The sequence below is a fragment of the Notolepis coatsorum genome (genome assembly GCF_963971535.1).
Source record: "Notolepis coatsorum genome assembly, chromosome: 7".
In the NCBI taxonomy this organism is placed as follows: Eukaryota; Metazoa; Chordata; class Actinopteri; order Aulopiformes; family Paralepididae; genus Notolepis; species Notolepis coatsorum.
Genome location: NC_140171.1, coordinates 84,127,955 through 84,147,954, shown reverse-complemented (window position 1 = coordinate 84,147,954; position 20,000 = coordinate 84,127,955). Strand labels below are relative to the sequence as shown.

Here is a 20,000-nt window from a genome sequence, read left to right as displayed (position 1 = left end):
TGGCGATCAGATAATTGGATTATTCTTTTTGCAGTACATCATATACAAGGTAAGGACTATATGTTATCAATCTTGCGTTGATCCGATATTTTTTTTCCTGCGATCGCAGCATGTGTCTACAGTACAGACTCCACACTGACTGAAACTCATGCAGGGACAGAGGTTGTAAAAATGATGACGCATACCCACTCTCGCTTCCAAAACAAACGGCATGCACATCGATAGGAAATATTGTTGCGTCTTCTGACATGACAATGGAGCCAAGTAAACATGATATGCCCACAGCGATGCCACTTGTAATCGACCAAACGCATTTCACCACACAGCACAAACGCCCGCCAGCTCAATCATTCGTAGTGATCATCAACACTACTCAGCGAATGGAAATACAAAGCGTGCGTACCACAGTTCACAAAACAGCCATGGAGCCATCTGTCCCTTTCTGCTTTGTAACGTTATTCCCAGGGTCTTTCGTGGGCAGCATTGTCCTTTGATAATCCATGACCAGCAGGGCCGTAGCCGGGGTTTCGAAATTAGGGAGGTCCTTGCGGTCCCCTTAAATAACTGGGTAGTAAGTGCCATGGACAAGTGGACCAGTGTACTCACTTGGCTGAATCTTGTTTTGGGTGGTGATGTAAAAACACCTGCATCATAGCAGGCTCAGGATGGGCAAAGTAGTCTATAGCCTGTTCATCCCTGTCTCTCTCCTCCACAACCTGGCTTGACTAGACATAAGGAGAGAGAGAGATGATTACAATTAACTGGTACATTCAGGTCCAGAATTGTTGGAATTCCCTGACAAATATGTGCAAAAAGCTGTACAATTTAAACAATACCATACTGGTAATGAGCAAATAGTTGTTTATTCAATGAATGCATGGAGCTGTTCCATCTTATCTCATTTGATACTAACTACTCAGTTCATACAGATTTCAAGTATTCAAATATCAATGGTTTACACAGTTAATAGATCACCTTCTTGTTTTATATTCATGTTCAGAGAGGAGTAATAGTTAGATCTTTGTATGTGATTTATATGCCAATTAAATCAATGGTGTGTTTGTTTGGGGAGTTTGACCTACAGTTTTTTTTTTATCCACTTTTTCTCCCATTTTCTATATTTTCTCCCATCCCAATTTCGTATCATCCAATTCAACCCTCCCCTGTCACGGACGCTGTTTCTTGCCTCCCACAAGCCGGCTGCAATGTGGACTAAGTCATACATAGCACAAGTCCCCTCCGGTACTTGAGGTAACAGCAGTCACATCTTTTCACCTGCGCAGCTCGATCTCTCAGTGGCAAGGAGTAACGCGTGGGAGGCTCACGCTGCCCCCGACACTTCCTGATTCTACTGCGCAGGCGCACCAACCGACCTGTAGGAGTCGCTGTCCACAACGCCCGATCCCCACCCATCAGTTTCCCACCCCCTAATACGGCCAATGTGTATTAGTACGGACGACCAGCTAAACTGTAAGCAAATGTGGAGCGCTGGGCTCGAACTGACGAGCCCAGCGTCTCTAGCATTTCGTGGCGAGCGCCTTGCCCACTACGCCACGTAGCCGCCCGGGAGTTTGACCTACAGTTAATGTGCCTACCACGTGAAGGTGCATGATCAATGGACAGCACAAAAAACAATTTGTGTAGGTGGAGACTAGAGCTACCACAGATAGTAATAAGTTATTAAGAGTAAGTAATCCATACCATATATATATCCTAATAGTTACCTCATTACCATACTTGGCTGAAAATAAACTTTGCTGCCTGTTGTGAATATGTTTTTCCCTGTAGGCTAATACACAAGTAGGCATACATTTTTGCAGTTGAGTAGGCTATATGAGCTGTGTTTTTATGTCTTCCATCGAGGACCACCTTGGAAATAAGTGTTTTAATGAATGCTTTTAGGTGATATCCTCAGGAATACAAATTGGTCAAGATAATTAGTTTTTATGATGTGTTTTTAATTTCCAAATAAATCTAATCAAATCAAAAAAGCAGTTTTTGCAGTTGAGCTACAGGTGTTGTATATTATGCAGCCTTTTCATGCATCTTTATCAAGGGAACCCTTATCCTAATGATTTAAAAAATAATATTATGATGATACTATATGGACCTAGTAGTTGGGTCATCTGTGGCACTTTGTTTCTCAATAGATTTGTCATCTAGGAGAGTTGATCAACTAATTTAGCCGGGGTGTATTTTTTAAAAAGGGCAGGGGAAATTTGTGAGACCAAAATCCAAAATGGCTGCCGTGGAAATTAACTTTTTAATGGTTTGACCTACAATGATGCACAATACATGGTACCAGCCCCCTCTCAGTCATGTACCAGCCCCCTCTCAGTCATGTACCATTCCCCTCTCAGTCATGTACCAGCCATCCCCCTCTCAGTCATGTACCAGCCCCCTCTCAGTCATGTATACCAGCCCCCTCTCAGTCATCTACCAGCCCCCTCTCAGTCATGTACCACAGCCCCCTCTCAGTCATGTACCAGCCCCCTCTCAGTCATGTACCAGCCTCCTCTCAGTCATGTATACCAGCCCCCTCTCAGTCATGTACCAGCCCCCTCTCAGTCATGTACCACAGCCCCATCTCCGTCATGTACCACATCCCCATCTCAGTCATGTACCACAGCCCCATCTCAGTCATGTACCACAGCCCCATCTCAGTCATGTACCAGCCCCAATCTCAGTCATGTACCAGCCCCCCTCTCAGTCATGTATACCAGCCACCCTCTCAGTCATGTACCAGCCCCCTCTCAGTCATGTACCAGCCCCCTCTCAGTCATGTACCAGCCAGCCCCCTCTCAGTCATGTACCAGCCTCCTCTCAGTCTTGTACCAGCCCCCTCTCAGTCATGTACCACAGCCCCCTCTCAGTCATGTACCACAGCCCCATCTCAGTCATGTACCACAGCCCCATCTCAGTCATGTACCACAGCCCCATCTCAGTCATGTACCAGCCCCATTCTCAGTCATGTACTACAGCCCCCTCTCAGTCATATACCATAGCCCCATCTGAGTCATGTACCAGCCCCCTCTCAGTCATGTACCAGCCCCCTCTAAGTCATGTACCACAGCCCCCTCTCAGTCATGTACCACAGCCCCCTCTCAGTCATGTACCACAGCCCCATCTCAGTCATGTATACCAGCCGCCTCTCAGTCATGTACCAGCCCCATCTCAGTCATGTACCAGCCCCCCTCTCAGTCATGTATACCATCCCCCCATGTACTAAGTCATGTACCACAGCCCCCTCTCAGTCATGTACCACAGCCCCATCTCAGTTATGTACCACAGCCCCATCTCAGTCATGTACCAGCCCCCCTCTCAGTCATGTATACCAGCCCCCTCTCAGTCCTGTATACCAGCCCCCTCTCAGTCATGTACCACGGCCCCCTCTCAGTCATGTACCACAGCCCCCTCTCAGTCATGTACCACAGCCCCCTCTCAGTCATGTACCACAGCCACATCTCAGTCATCTCGGTGACCTCATAGCTGGCTACGGCCATGATGACCAGCCAGTCCTTTCATAATCACCAGCCTGTTGCAGGGCTCCAGACTAACTTTTTTCACCACCGTCCCAGAACCGTCCCGAAATACAATTTTAACCGTCCCAAAATGAATGTAACCGTCCCAAAAATCAAATGTTGTTTCTTTACTTTGGTTTTATCGTCTATAGTTGTTATTGCCATAAGAAACACCATTCAGAGAAGGGGAGAATAAATTGATTTAGTCAAAAGGCTCCCAAGTGGAAAGATTTCACAAGAATAATTATGATATATATATATATATAAAAAGTGTTTAACAAGGTGCTAGTATAGGGATATTTGGTCACGGTGCACGGTTCAACCAATTGGAGCCATGTTGATTATTCCTTCCATAGGAAAATATATTTGTATTTTATTTTGTTTTAGTTTTTTTTGTTATTACAAATGTGTGTGTTTATGGTTGAAAATGTTAGAGATAAATAAAGATAGAAAAAGAAAGCAATACGCTTGGACCAGCACTCACAGATTTTGGTATATTTAATGGCAGCCTGAAACAAACATGTTTCGGAACGATTATGTTCCTTCCTCAGTGTTGATGGCTAAATATACCAAAATCTGTGAGTGCTGGTCCAAGCGTATTGCTTTCTTTTTCTATTATACTCGACGGGATTTCAGCACCCAGTGTTATAATTTGTGAGCGCAGTCTATCTTGACTTTTAGATAAATAAAGATCAAATCAAATCTAACTGAATAAGTTATCCCTCTTTAACAAGAAAGAAAAACGTTGTTTAGCTTTAAACTATATAATGTCATTGCGTCCAGAGATTCCACCTTTGATAACTAAAGTAATGACACTTGACTAGTAATGAAACATGTCCCTTAGATCGTGCTGTCCTCCTGGTCGAACTGCTGCTAAATTCCAGATGGCCCTCCTCACTGAATATGGATTCATTGTGTAGCTGAAGTGAAGTTTGCCTATAGCCTGTCGTCTATTTCTCCGCATTCGTTTCGATAAATGTAACGTTATGCCAATTAACTTGCAATGGTAGTAACATTACGTGTTAGTATAGAATCGAATAGAAATCCTTTAATAATCCCGAGGGAAATTCGGCACTACAGAGCAGACTATGTATCGCTCACATTGAACAACAATAAACATTTAGGTCAATATAGGACTAAAATAGGAATAACAATATAATAATATTAACAATAAGAATAAAATAGTGAACTATGGATTAATCAGTGGCAGTCTGATACGTTAGTCAGTAACGTTAGCTATAATAAGCAGCTATAACTAGAACGCGTCGATAACTCTATACAGTTCCAATAGACTAACATTACACTTCTGTGATTTAAATGTGTCCTCACCTTAGACTCAGGCCCTGGGCCTGGGGTAGTATTGCTGGATGTGGATGCAGTTCCTTGTTGGTCAGTTTGGGACTGTTCTCCATCTTCTGCTGTGTTCACCCTCTTCAAATAGCGCAGCATGTTTATTGTTTACAGTGCTCGCTTCACTGAGAGGATGCCACAGTGACAGTATAGCGTGTTTTTTTATTTATTTTACTTTTCGCTGTGTTTTTGTACAGTGGAGAAAGCCTAGGTAAGAGAGATTTCCCTCACCTAGTCACCTGTTAACACGTTTTAATTTTTTGGAGTGAGATTCATTTGGGGTGTGATGCTGCTGCTGCTGCTGGAGCACGACTGGCTGCGGAGAGGTGGGTAGGAGCTTGATGCTGCAGCGCGACTGGCTGAGGAGTGGTGGGTAGAAGCTTGATGTTGGATTAGCGTATCGCTGCCTTGAGAGACGGAGATAGACATTGGATTCGGCTAATCATGCAACGTTTAGATTCACCATTTGACAGCAATATATGCGCGCACTGACAGTCGCTAATTTACATTTCCTGTGAAAAAAAAGAAAAAATCCTCCCCGTCCCGGTTGCGTCCCAAAAAAGATTTCTGTTCGTCCCAAATCAATATTTGATCGTCCCCGGGACGACGGGACATCGTTAGTCTCGAGCCCTGCTGTTGATTCTTCTGACTTTGCAAATGTCCCACTCATTTGAAAAGTTCAACAAATATGATAATATATATATATATTTTTCCCTCATCTATTTCACACAGTTCACAATACTTCATGTGCATTCAATGCATCTTCCCCGTCGACTGTTTAACACGCAGGCCTGTTTAGAACTCAACAAGCACTCAAACGAAGGCGCTGTGTGTACTTCCATCTGACACAATGGTAGATGCAGAATGATTACAGGGCTCTCCCCCAGGGGTTTCAAGCAAGATGGTGCTGAATCACAACTAGGGGGTGGTCTTGAGGGGGTCTGTGCCCCCCCCCCCCCCCCCCCCCCCATCCCCCCATCTGGGAGGCAAAACATTCGCAATAATGAAAGCCATTTGCTGTAATTGCCTGCACCTTAAAACATAATTTCAATAAAATAGCAAACACAAGGGTAAGTTGTAAGTTGTTATAAGTTGTTTAATTAAGTACATATATATGTGCGTAAGTGTGTATAAGGTTGCACAATAGTTTAACATTGAACGCCAAAACATACACAAACACACACACACACACACACACACACACACACACACACACACACACACACACACACACACACACACACACACACACACACACATTTGAATACTTTATTTGGTTCCACAAATTATATTACATAAACAGGGAATCAAATGTATCGGGGCCAAGCAGCACTGAACACTTAAGGGTACACATGGCACCTCCTTCTCCATGTGGCTAAGCTGCCAATAATAGCTGATACAGAGCAATATTTGGCAATTTGATTGCAAATTCTCAGACCGGTCATGGTGCATTTGTATACATGGCCAAGACTTCCGAATACAAGTACACTATATCAACACCTATACCCAAGGTCGGCCATCACACTGAGCAGTGGTTGGTATTTGATATACTTGTCCCGGAAGGCCTGGTCCATGTACAGATCAAAGGTACAGCTTACTTCTATGACCAGCACCTCCATGTGGCTGATGTCAACAAAAACAACATCCAGCGTATTTGGTATGTTAGCAAAGACATCGATGGTAAGGCCAAAAAACACTCTGGTTGCACTCTAGCATGTTTGTACATTGCTGCCCTAGATGGTGATATGTTCCGTACCGCATCAGACACAATGTCCACAATACGGTCATGACGTGCGATGTACAGGTGTTTGTATGCATTACATCCATTTGTTATGTGTGCAATGGATTCTAGGTGTTGTGAATCCTGATGTTGTAAACATAATGGACTGTGAGTTTGTTTGAGGATACCAAGTGGACAGATTGTATTTAGTGGGTAATACTTGCAGTCTTGCTTTGATGGTAAATTTAAAAACATCCTCACCAATAGCGGCATTCTTAACACTTTCAGTGCCGTTCACGTAGATCTACGGTTCTGTCGTCCGATCCGATCGTCACGGTATTTCTTTTATTATCTATATCCATTCATAATTCAGCAGGGCACCTTGTGCGTACTGTTCTGAGTGTGTCTAAGCTGGCAGACGGTATTATACCGCCCTCTAACGCCTTCGGCCAGTAATGCACCCGGTTAGACCAGGGTTCGTTTATTTTCTATACCGAGCTGCGGCATGGGGGCGGGTCCTAAACACTCCGGCAAAACACACGCTTATAGGGATGGCTTGGACAACTGACCCCCCCCGCCCGTTGAAGAGCAATGCCCAATAACGTCGGATGCACGATCGCTGTGGATAACTGGAGTTGCGATGAGATTATTGGATTGTTTTTTTTTTCATTACTTCAGAGACCAGGTAAGGACACTATATGAAAGCTTGCGTTGATCTGATATTTATTTCTACTGCGATTGAAGCTATATGTGTTTATGTGTCTGGCTGTTCTGCCATTGGGATGCAGGGGGGGGGGGGGGGGGTCTAAACCACATTGCATGCGTGCACCACAAATGATAATAGTGATGATCTAGCGTTGATTTCAGGAAGATCCGATAATCAGGCGAAAAATGACAACGTGTTTATTGAATTAGACAAAAACGCTGTTTTCGTGTAATTTCCCTGGAATTGCTCGGAAGCGGCCGGACTATGTTCATATTCAAAACGGTATCAAACGGAAATGTACGGATGAAAAAATAATCTGTTTTTTGCACGTTGACCAGAAGTAGCTCAATGAGACTCGAGGGCGTTATTAGACCCATAGTGATACTATAAAATATAGGTTTAGTTCTACAAACTACAACTATGTTTACATGGGGTTAATGGGCGGCACGGAAGTGGTCACTTTCCGGAAGGGGCGTGGCACTCAATGTGTTAAACACTGAGTGTGAGACTGAGTGGTCAGCAAACTCCAAACAAGCTAGCTTTCCCTGTAATCTGAGTCCACACCTGTGCTGCCTGATCTCAGACTGCTTCATGCTAAGCAGAACCCTCCTTGCAGAGTCTCTGTGCAGTCTCTTCCTGCGGTGTTGTGATGTTGGCCTTCACAACCACACAGCGGTCTGTGATAAGTTCATCAGAGACACGGACTTCAGTCTTGTCTTGTCGATTTCAGCTGAACTCCAGTCTGGTCAGACCAGACCCCGAAGCCCTTGGCCTGAGTGTCCAGTTTCCCAGAGTCTTTCTTCCTGAAGCCGAGGAAGTTATTCTGGTCTGCGCTGGCCAGGGGTATCTTCCTTCTGCACGTAGATCCAGCAGGAGAGAGGCCCTGGCCATTTCTCTGACAGTGAAATCATCATTATTAAGCATGTGGCGCAGGTGGGCTAGCCTGGTGGCTATGTAGGTCAGGCATTAAAGCGTTCCGTCTTGAGACGGATTTCCATCTATTTGATTATATGTATATAATATTTGAATTGATTTATTATTTTTTATATAAAGTTTGCCAATAGTGATGTTTCAGTAGTATTGGCACTGGTAGTAGTCGTAATCCAGTCTATTTTGTTTTCTTCTAAAAAATAAACTAGTTCAACACAGGCAACCACTTTTGCTTAATTTCTTTGATGGCTCAAATGTATGCTCTAGTGCAGGGCTATTCAACTAAATTGTTCAGGGGGCCACATTGTCAGAAACCCAAGGGGCCAGGGGCCGGACTGCCACGGCGCCTCCCCATGCTAAGAATATATGTACACTTGACACAACACGCAACCACATTTTCACAACTTTTATTTAAAGGGGAACTATTTTACTATTTCTTTCACTATTTGGGCACTTTTACACAATTCCTGTGGGTTTATGGAACACCTCTGTAATTTTAATTTTTTTTAATTCATTGTTTTGTATTTCTAATCAAGTACTCAAAAACAGCATTTTTCTACCTCAAGATCTTAAGCCGTTTTGAGCCTGGGCTCCAACCACAGTGGGAACTGTGTGGAAACTCAGCTGATTATCATGCAGCGGTGTCTCTCTGACATCACAAATCAGCACATTTTCAGATGACTCAGTTCAGTGAGGGTGAATATTGTGAGAGGAGAATTGGAAGAATGCGCCAATATGAGAATTAGAGACATAGATCATATTAATATAAGTCCACATAGCTAGGAAACAATGCTAAACACTGAAAAAGGCCATTTATAAGATAGTTCCCCTTTAACTACATTGCAAAAGTAGTATACTTTTCAAAAAAAGTGCTTCATTTATGTGCCACATCTGCAACATCTCCTGCAAAAAGTGCTTCATTTATGACTGTGCAACAACTGCAACATCTCCTCTTCAACATTTCAATATACAAATAAAATAAAAAACAAACGAGTGCATGATGTGCATCTGAACATTCTAACATCAACACTTGAACAAAAAAACACATTTATAGTGCAGCTGAGCTTATGAAAAAGTGCTTCATGTCTGTGCAACAACAGCAAATCACAGCATCTTATTAGCACTTATTGTCGACTCTTAACTCTCAAACATCAGGGGGGTGGGGGGCAGACAGGCCTAGCCTACATACACACATCTAATGAGAGCGATTGCACTTCTTTGACTGGGCAATGGCAGAGAAAGAGGGTTCATAGGAAGTGAGGGCTACCCGCAAACAGTGATGCAAATGCTCATTTGTCAAGGAGGCATGGTTGCTTGTTTTAATGGAATTCATGTGAGAGAAACTGGATTCACAGGTGTATGTTGAGCCAAACATTGTTAGCACAGATCTTGCCAGCGTTTTTATTTTGGGGAATGTCTTGACATGAATACACTTTATCCAAAATGTTGTGGTGGATTCATTCTCAAGTGCCTGCTTCAGAGCAGATGATGCTTGCATGTCAATTATTTCAAGTTGCAGGAGACCTTCATCAATGTGAAGTGATGCAAGGAACTCTTGTCCTTTTGTGGAAATAGCAGCTACATTGGCAAATGGGTTGCTCACAAAATGCATCAATTCTCTGGACATGTCAAATTCATCAAATCGACTTGCAAAGTTTTCCCTCAATTTATCAATGAAATCTGTCATTAATTGAGTGACTTTTGGCTCAATTGTGCGTGTTAACGTTGACATGAAAAAAAAAGTAAAAAAAAAAAAAATATTAAAAAAAAATATTTTTTTTTAATTTTTTTTTAATTTTTTTTATTATCATGTAATCTTTGATGTTGGCCTTCACAACCACACAGCGGTCTGTGATAAGTTCATCAGAGACACGGACTTCAGTCTTGTCTTGTCGATTTCAGCTGAACTCCAGTCTGGTCAGACCAGACCCCGAAGCCCTTGGCCTGAGTGTCCAGTTTCCCAGAGTCTTTCTTCCTGAAGCCGAGGAAGTTATTCTGGTCTGCGCTGGCCAGGGGTATCTTCCTTCTGCACGTAGATCCAGCAGGAGAGAGGCCCTGGCCATTTCTCTGACAGTGAAATCATCATTATTAAGCATGTGGCGCAGGTGGGCTAGCCTGGTGGCTATGTAGGTCAGGCATTAAAGCGTTCCGTCTTGAGACGGATTTCCATCTATTTGATTATATGTATATAATATTTGAATTGATTTATTATTTTTTATATAAAGTTTGCCAATAGTGATGTTTCAGTAGTATTGGCACTGGTAGTAGTCGTAATCCAGTCTATTTTGTTTTCTTCTAAAAAATAAACTAGTTCAACACAGGCAACCACTTTTGCTTAATTTCTTTGATGGCTCAAATGTATGCTCTAGTGCAGGGCTATTCAACTAAATTGTTCAGGGGGCCACATTGTCAGAAACCCAAGGGGCCAGGGGCCGGACTGCCACGGCGCCTCCCCATGCTAAGAATATATGTACACTTGACACAACACGCAACCACATTTTCACAACTTTTATTTAAAGGGGAACTATTTTACTATTTCTTTCACTATTTGGGCACTTTTACACAATTCCTGTGGGTTTATGGAACACCTCTGTAATTTTAATTTTTTTTAATTCATTGTTTTGTATTTCTAATCAAGTACTCAAAAACAGCATTTTTCTACCTCAAGATCTTAAGCCGTTTTGAGCCTGGGCTCCAACCACAGTGGGAACTGTGTGGAAACTCAGCTGATTATCATGCAGCGGTGTCTCTCTGACATCACAAATCAGCACATTTTCAGATGACTCAGTTCAGTGAGGGTGAATATTGTGAGAGGAGAATTGGAAGAATGCGCCAATATGAAAATTAGAGACATAGATCATATTAATATAAGTCCACATAGCTAGGAAACAATGCTAAACACTGAAAAAGGCCATTTATAAGATAGTTCCCCTTTAACTACATTGCAAAAGTAGTATACTTTTCAAAAAAAAGTGCTTCATTTATGTGCCACATCTGCAACATCTCCTGCAAAAAGTGCTTCATTTATGACTGTGCAACAACTGCAACATCTCCTCTTCAACATTTCAATATACAAATAAAATAAAAAACAAACGAGTGCATGATGTGCATCTGAACATTCTAACATCAACACTTGAACAAAAAAACACATTTATAGTGCAGCTGAGCTTATGAAAAAGTGCTTCATGTCTGTGCAACAACAGCAAATCACAGCATCTTATTAGCACTTATTGTCGACTCTTAACTCTCAAACATCAGGGGGGTGGGGGGCAGACAGGCCTAGCCTACATACACACATCTAATGAGAGCGATTGCACTTCTTTGACTGGGCAATGGCAGAGAAAGAGGGTTCATAGGAAGTGAGGGCTACCCGCAAACAGTGATGCAAATGCTCATTTGTCAAGGAGGCATGGTTGCTTGTTTTAATGGAATTCATGTGAGAGAAACTGGATTCACAGGTGTATGTTGAGCCAAACATTGTTAGCACAGATCTTGCCAGCGTTTTTATTTTGGGGAATGTCTTGACATGAATACACTTTATCCAAAATGTTGTGGTGGATTCATTCTCAAGTGCCTGCTTCAGAGCAGATGATGCTTGCATGTCAATTATTTCAAGTTGCAGGAGACCTTCATCAATGTGAAGTGATGCAAGGAACTCTTGTCCTTTTGTGGAAATAGCAGCTACATTGGCAAATGGGTTGCTCACAAAATGCATCAATTCTCTGGACATGTCAAATTCATCAAATCGACTTGCAAAGTTTTCCCTCAATTTATCAATGAAATCTGTCATTAATTGAGTGACTTTTGGCTCAATTGTGCGTGTTAACGTTGACATGAAAAAAAAAAGTAAAAAAAAAAAGCCCTGCTCTAGTGTCTAGTCGATTTTGTGTTTTGAGCACAAAGATCATCATAGATCTAGCCTCTTAATTTTGCTCTCAAAGTGCACCAGATTGATGCATTTAACTTTAAAACATAAAAAGAAATCCGAGGGGGCATGCCCCCGGACCCCTCTGGAGGGGCAGAGGTTCACCCACCACCACAGTCTCACTAAATCCTGTGGGAAACACTGAGGATTCAAATTTTTTTACGGCTGTGGGTAGGGCGTTCCACATTGTTGTGGCATAATTGCAAAACGTGTTTAGTCCCTTGTTTGTATGATAACAAGCCTTTTAGTTCATGGTTCAAAGTAATGGGAAAAGGGTGCTAGCTTGCCATCAATCAGAAGCTAGCCACAAGACTTGCATTCACGCTCTCCAGCACACAGCCTCCCTGCCTGGCACAACAACCACAACAGTAGGGTCTATAGTCACAGTCAGGACAGTAGGCTCAACAAGTAGGCTCCCTTAAAACGCTAACGCTATTAAAAAAAAATACAGTGGAGGTTAAAATAAGAATAGACTTGGCCTGAAAAAAGTTCAGTCAGGAGATATTTTTTTGCTTTAATCCCTGTATGTAGGTCCACTCAACATTGGGGACTCCCAGCCCTCCCTCTCCACATGGGAGAAAGATCATGCCCTGTGTGGAGTGTGTGTTGAGGCCATGAGAGCAAGACAGACAGACAGACAGACAGACAGACAGACAGACAGACGGATTATCTGATGGTAAAACAGACAGACAATGACATACAGATTATCTGATGGTAAGAAGGACAGACAGGCAGACCACTCATCTCTACCCAACCTCTCTTCAGATTGTGTGTGTGCATGTGTGCAGTGGTGTCAGCTGTAGTGTTGTATTGTGTTAAAAAGCTCACCCTCCTCTGAGATTCCTGAGAAAACATTTTCACACATGATTAACCCCTGCTGCCTCCGCTGTGTGTGTGTGTGCGCTTGTGCTCATGTCGAAAGACGTTGTGTTTTGCCAACATCACGTGTGATTGTTTCCCCCTCCTTGACCTTGTGTGTGTGAAGGTGAGATTCCCCCCCAGTCGCTCACATTGTAAAATGTTCTCTTACGCCCACACCCACATTCTCTTCTCATCTGTCTGTCTCCATCTCTCCTCTCCTCCATCCTCATATCACGCTCTCTCTCTCTCCCGCACTTCTATTCCTGAGTTATTCTTGTCTCTTCTTGTCTCATCTCGTTTCTCTCTCCTCCACTCTCTTTTCTTCCTTCCTTCTAGGGATGCACCGATATGCAAATGTTCCACCGATACCGATTGTTCAACTAACACAATCGGCCGATACCGATATTTGTAGCAAAGAAAAATGTAAATGTATTTTTTTTTTATATATACTTTTTATAATTTTTTTATGAAACTACTGTATATTTGTATGTCTCTAAATGTTTTGATGAATTGAAAATGGAGGACCCTTATGTAAAAAAGCCGAAAGTCTTTTTCTGGTCTTCATCCTCCAGTCCACTGAGCTGTACTGTATTGTACCCATTCTGCAATCTGTTAATAAAGTTTTCAATCAATCAATCAGACAAATGTATAGAAAAGCTTTTATTATAACCATATAACAAAAAATTATATTGTTGTTTATGAAAATGTTTTAGCCCTATGCTTGACTATTATTTTAGGCATGGCAACAAATAAAATAATAATAATAAAATGAATAAATAAAATATTAAATAAATAAATAGGCTACACCACGTCTCTCTTTTTGTGTTACAAATTGTGCTCACCGATATGAACATAGGCCTCTTTACTTACTTAAAAAAAGGAAACATCAAGAAATATATTTATGGTATTAATTCCACCATGCCATGTGTGTTTTTATTTTATAATGCTCATGAGTCATGATTATTGCTGAAGTCTGAGTCATACAATACTCACTGGCTTTCATAACAGACTAACTTGTCTTGCTCAAGACTTGTTTATTAGTTTTAATAAGAGAGCACTATCTCTCAACCAAAGCAATGCAACAGAACAATTTTGATTGACAGTCAATTCTGCCAATTACGTCACACAGCTTGCACCCGCCCCTGCTGTTCTTACCACCAATCGGCAAGCGCTTATTCGTTTTTTTACTTCCGGGAAATCCGCCATTGATCTGCAGCGAGAGATCAACAACAAACCTACCGGCGCTAATAACTTTAGCTCCCCGCGGCCACGAGTAGACTACCAGCGCTCCGCAGGATGAGCAAACGAGGCATAATGATTTTACTGCAACAAATGTTATAATAAAAGCTTTTCTATACATTTGTCTGATTGAAAACTTTATTAACAGATTGCAGAATGGGTACAACTCAGTACAGACTCTCTGAGCAAAGGATGGAACTGAGATATGAATGAGTAATGCTTGCTATGGTCCGGTAAATATGCTGATGTTATTGAACGTGTAACTATATAACGTTAATGCCACAAAACGAATGCCTTTGTTAATCATAAGTAGTAACTTTGATGCAGTAGCGTGTGTGTGTGGGGCCGGCGTTGTGCAGGTCACTTGACTGAAACTTTTTTCAAAGTTTGAATGTGTGGACCAGATTGACGCGACACAAATTTATGGATATTTATCGGCTACTGCCATCGGCACATTTGAGCTTATCGGCCGACAGGCCGATGGCAGTCAACAAGGCACTTATCGGCCGATACCGATATATCGGTGCACCCCTACTTCCTTCCTTCTCTCTGCTCCTCTCCTCTCATCTCCTCTCTCTCTTCTCCCATCTCCTCCCCTTCTTTTCATCTTTTCATCTCTGTCCCTCTTCACCTCACGAGAGAGAGAGAGAGAGAGAGAGAGAGAGAGAGAGAGAGAGAGAGAGAGAGAGAGAGAGAGAGAGAGATAGAGAGATAGAGATAGAGATAGAGATAGAGAGAGAGAGAGAGAGAGAGAGAGAGAGAGAGAGAGAGAGAGATAGAGAGAGAGAGAGAGCGAGAGAGAGAGAGAGAGAGAGAGAGAGAGAGAGAGAGAGAGAGAGAGAGAGAGAGAGAGATAGAGAGAGAGAGAGAGAGAGGGAGAGGGAGAGATAGGGAGAGAGATACTGAAACCACAGGAAAAAAACAGCACTTCACAACATGGTGTTGATTTAGCTGTGGGTTGTTGAGCTGTTCTCTCTCTCTCTTCCCCACCATAGAGAGATAGATATAGAGAGAGAGAGAGAGAGAGAGAGAGAGCTCTATACCGAACCGACATAAAGAAAGAAAACAGCACTTCACAACATGGTGTTGATTTAGCTGTGGGTTGTTGAGCTGCTCTCTCTCTCTCTCTCTCTTCCCCACCATAAAGAATTAATTATTTTATTTCGGTCTTCTTTTACAAAGCATAGTAGTAGAACATTTAAAAAAAAGAAAAAAATTAAAAAAGAAGAGAAAGAGAGAGATTGTCCTCAAAGAAAAGTTACTTTCAAGGATATTTTCCCCAATCCGCACAATGGATAAGAAGGGATCTGTGTGTGTTTGTGGGTGATTGTGTGTTTCCGTGTTTGTCCGAGTGGCTATGTTTTCTACCCATGTCTATGTGTGTGTGTGTGTCTATCTGCGTCTTTGTGTGTTCCTCTCTCTCTCTCTCTCTCTCTCTCTCTCTCTCTCTCTCTCTCTCTCTCTCTCTCTCTCTCTCTCTCTCTCTCTCTCTCTCTCTCTCTGTGTGTGTAGCAGGTTATCCCCAGCAGATGCCCAGTAATCCCTCGACTCGATGGGGGAATTAGAGTGTATTGTCTGGGGTCTTGATGGTCCAAAAGCTGTGACCCCATTTACTTTCAGTAGCCCTCCTGTTTAGACCAGAGAGGTGCCTGCTCTCTCCACCGTGGGTCAGCTCTGTGACTCAGCTGATGGCTACTAGGGGTGTAGCGGTACACAGAATCCACGGTTCGGTACGTACCTCGGTTTTGGGGTCACGGTTCGGTACGAGTTCAGTACAACAGGAAAAAAGTCCCCCCAGAGACGTATTCATCTTATGGCTCCCTATACCGAACCGTGACATCCGTATTGTGAAGTTGTGGGACATATATGCAGATGCACGTACTGCATCAATCAATCAATCAAATAAAATTTATTTGTATAGCCCGAAATCACATGGAATAGCCCCCATGGGCTGTACAAGTCCTCTTGTACAAGTCAAGAAGAAACATCACAATAGATCAAGAACAAAAACCACCATGAAATCCAAATATGCAACACTCCCAGACTTTTCCCCAATGAAGATGAGGAATGACTCACTAAAAACCTAACAATAGGGGGGAAAAGCACCACAGGTGGCGTGGAGGAGAGAAACCTCAGATAGTCTGTTCAAAGGGGATCCCCCAACTGGATGTAGGTGATAATATAATGTTGCTATGGATGATAGAGAATAGAACAGGCAACTAATTGGTATGAATGCATATATATACATGTAATGAAACACACATATATATAGGTAACAATAGTATCTAAGGTACATAAGAACATTTAAAAAAATATGTAAATAAGAAAATCCCTTCATCTCACCTGGCGGCCCCAAACGTGGCAATTTTTTTACTTGAACTTGAGGACTGCATCCTTTTTTAGCAAACCAAAATACTATACTTTATACTTATAGCATATGCATGAGCCTGGTCTCGTTTGAAAAAATTACATTCTGAAGGTTCTGATACAATAAACTAAATTCACTTTTAGTGCTAATGAAATGGAGTAACATAGGTCTTAACTTGAGTTGTATAACAACCCCCCCCCCCCCCCCCCCCATGGAGCTTTTGGGATCAGTCGGTGGCTCCGTGTATCCTGGGTGTCTGTGTCCTTGGTGTCTGTGTCCTTGGTGTCTGTGTCCTGGGTGTCTGTGTCCTTGGTGTCTGTGTCCTTGGTGTCTGTGTCCTGGGTGTCTGTGTCCCGGGTGTCTGTGTCCTGGGTGTCTGTCCTTGGTGTCTGTGTCCTGGGTGTCTGTGTCCTGGGTGTCTGTGTCCTGGGTGTCTGTGTTCCATGTGTCTGTGTCCTGGGTGTCTGTGTCCTGGGTGTCTGTGTCATTGGTGTCTGTGTCCTGGGTGTCTGTGTCCTGGGTGTCTGTGTTCTTGGTGTCTGTGTCCCATGTGTCTTTGTCCCATGTGTCTATGTCCTGGGTGTCTGTGTCCTGGGTGTCTATGTCCTGGGTGTCTGTGTCCTTGGTGTCTGTGTCCTTGGTGTCTGTGTCCTGGGTGTCTGTGTCCTGGGTGTCTGTGTCCTGGGTGTCTGTGTCCTTGGTGTCTGTGTCCTGGGTGTCTGTGTCCTTGGTGTCTGTGTCCTGGGTGTCTGTGTCCTGGGTGTCTGTGTCCTGGGTGTCTGTGTCCTGGGTGTCTGTGTCCTGGGTGTCTATGTCCTGGATGTCTGTGTCCTGGGTGTATGTGTCCTGGGTGTCTGTGTCCTGGGTGTCTGTGTACTGGGTGTCTGTGTCCTGGGTGTCTTGTGTCCTGGGTGTCTCCGTGTGTCCTGGGTGTCTGTGTCCTTGGTGTCTGTGTCCTGGGTGTCTGTGTCCTGGGTGTCTGTGTCCTGGGTGTCTGTGTCCTGGGTGTCTATGTCATGGGTGTCTGTGTCCTGGGTGTCTGTGTCCTGGGTGTCTGTGTCCTGGGTGTCTGTGTCCTGGGTGTCTCCGTGTGTCCTGGGTGTCTCCGTGTGTCCTGGGTGTCTCCGTGTGTCCTGGGTGTCTCCGTGTGTCCTGGGTGTCTCCGTGTGTCCTGGGTGTCTCTGTGTATCCTGGGTGTCTCCGTGTGTCCTGGGTGTCTCTGTGTGTCCTGGGTGTCTGTGTACTGGGTGTCTCCGTGTGTCCTGGGTGTCTCCGTGTGTCCTGGGCCGTGTGCCAATGGCTGAATTGGAGTATTGCACTGTGCAATACTCCAATTCAGCCATTGGCAATTCAGCCGTTGGGTGGGGGGGCGCTGTTGAGCGAGCCTGTGACCAGACCTGAAAGAGCCCCTGGCTCTGCGGCTCTGCAGCTACATATACTTCTAGCAAAATCCAGCATCCAGCCCCGCTGTTTGCAATGGGAGCCAATAGTATCCAGCTGCAGCCGTTCAGACCAGCGCTTACAAGCCCCGCACATACAAGCCCCGCACATAGCAACCCCTCGCTTCCATTGGCTGATTTTGGTCACGTGATTTTGGGTCACGTTGCACGTTGCACTGCGGGATTGATTGATTGATTGATTGAAAACTTTATTAACAGATTGCCGTATGATTTGGGTCACGTTGCACTGCGGGATTGATTGATTGATTGATTCATTGATTCATTGATTGATTGATTGATTGATTGAAAACTTTATTAACAGATTGATTGATTGATTGAAAACTTTATTAACAGATTGCCGAATGGGTACACGTGACCACAGGCCCTGATTGATTGATTGAAAACTTTATTAACAGATTGTAGAATGGGTACACGTGACCTGACCGATTGATTGATTGATTGATTGATTGATTGAAAACTTTATTAACAGATTGCACAATGGGTACAGTGACCGATTGATTGATTGATTGATTGATTGATTGATTGATTGATTTATTGATTGATTGATTGAAAACTTTATTAACAGATTGCAGAATGCAGTACAGCTCAATACACACAATTGTTAAGGGGATGCAGACCATGCAGTACTGTTACATAAATTTGTGACATACAGTAAATATATACAAGGGGGAGGGAACTGTACATTTATGATGAATTGAAAATGGGGGACCCTGATGTAAACAAGACGGAAGTCTTTCTCTGGTCTGCATCCCCTTAACAATTGTGTGTATTGAGCTGTACTGCAGATATATTTCAATTGCCTTACTTATTTACATAAGTATTATAGGCCTACAGCAGTATTGTACAGACAGTCTGTGTGAAGTCTGTGTGGTTATCCAGCTGCACAAAGGCAGAGCAAGAGGCTCTACAGAGGGTGGTGAAGGCGGCAGGCAGGATTGTCGGGACTCCTCTATCAAACATCACCTCCGTCTTCACCTCCCGCTGCCTCCACCGCTCCAAGTGTATCATCAAGGACCAGTCTCACCCAGCACATCACCTCTTTCAGCTCCTTCCCTCAGGGAGGAGATACCGGTCCATACATGCCAAGAGTTAAAGATTTAAGAACAGCTTTTTCCCCCAAGCAGTCAGACTGTTAAACGCTCATTGACTGTCCCCTCACGTGCACCATGCACTTACCTGGACTTGATAATCACTGTTACCACTCATCATGCACTTTATTTAAAATATTCTGTTATGTACAGTGTTATATGTGTTTCATGTATGTATATATTGTACTACGGTCTGTGGGAGCTCCCCTGAAATTTCACTCACGGTCATATAAGAGTTTTAATGTAGAAGGTTTTATTAATGAAATGTTGGGTATAAACTGGGAGGAGGTATGTTGTGAGGATGACCCAGAGGTTGCACTGGACTTATTTATGTCAGAAACAAATCAGCCCCATGGATAGATAGTAGCTTTTAATGAATTTTAATGAATGAGAGAGACATACTGTAGCCAAAAAAGCATCAGTGTGTTCCAGTTCTGCAGATGACAGACAAAAGTACCGTTCCTTACGTAATCAAGTCACAAAGTTAAATAAGGTGAGAAAAAGGGAATATTTTAAACCATGGTTATATGATGTGAGAAATGATGGTAAAAATCTATGGAATGTTTTAAATCAAATTATGGGTAGAAAGTCCAATGTCTGTACACCTTTTGTTGAGTCATATGGAATTGTCCTAACCAAACCATGTGATATTGCCAACCATTTTAATGATTTTTATGCAAGTAAGATATCTCAGCTCAGGCAGGGAATGCACATCTCAAACAATACAAAATCAAATGACATAATTAAGAATATCATAATGAAAGATAAAGGGTGTACATTTGATTTTCAACAGGTTGAGGTTAGTGATATTGAAAGGTTACTCCAGGCTCTA

The 20,000-nt window shown here is 43.1% G+C and overlaps 1 protein-coding gene across 1 annotated transcript in view; it reads right to left on the bottom strand.

The window, feature by feature from the left end:
- LOC311231691 (uncharacterized protein) overlaps positions 1 to 20,000 on the bottom strand; it is a gene marked incomplete at both ends in the record, with an annotated part of 524,869 nt that overhangs the window by 504,154 nt on the left and 715 nt on the right. Inside the window, one exon of the mRNA XM_084318319.1 lies at positions 16,839 to 17,621. Coding sequence (XP_084174445.1) covers positions 16,839 to 17,621 — 783 coding nt within the window. The remainder of the gene's footprint in view (positions 1 to 16,838; positions 17,622 to 20,000) is intronic.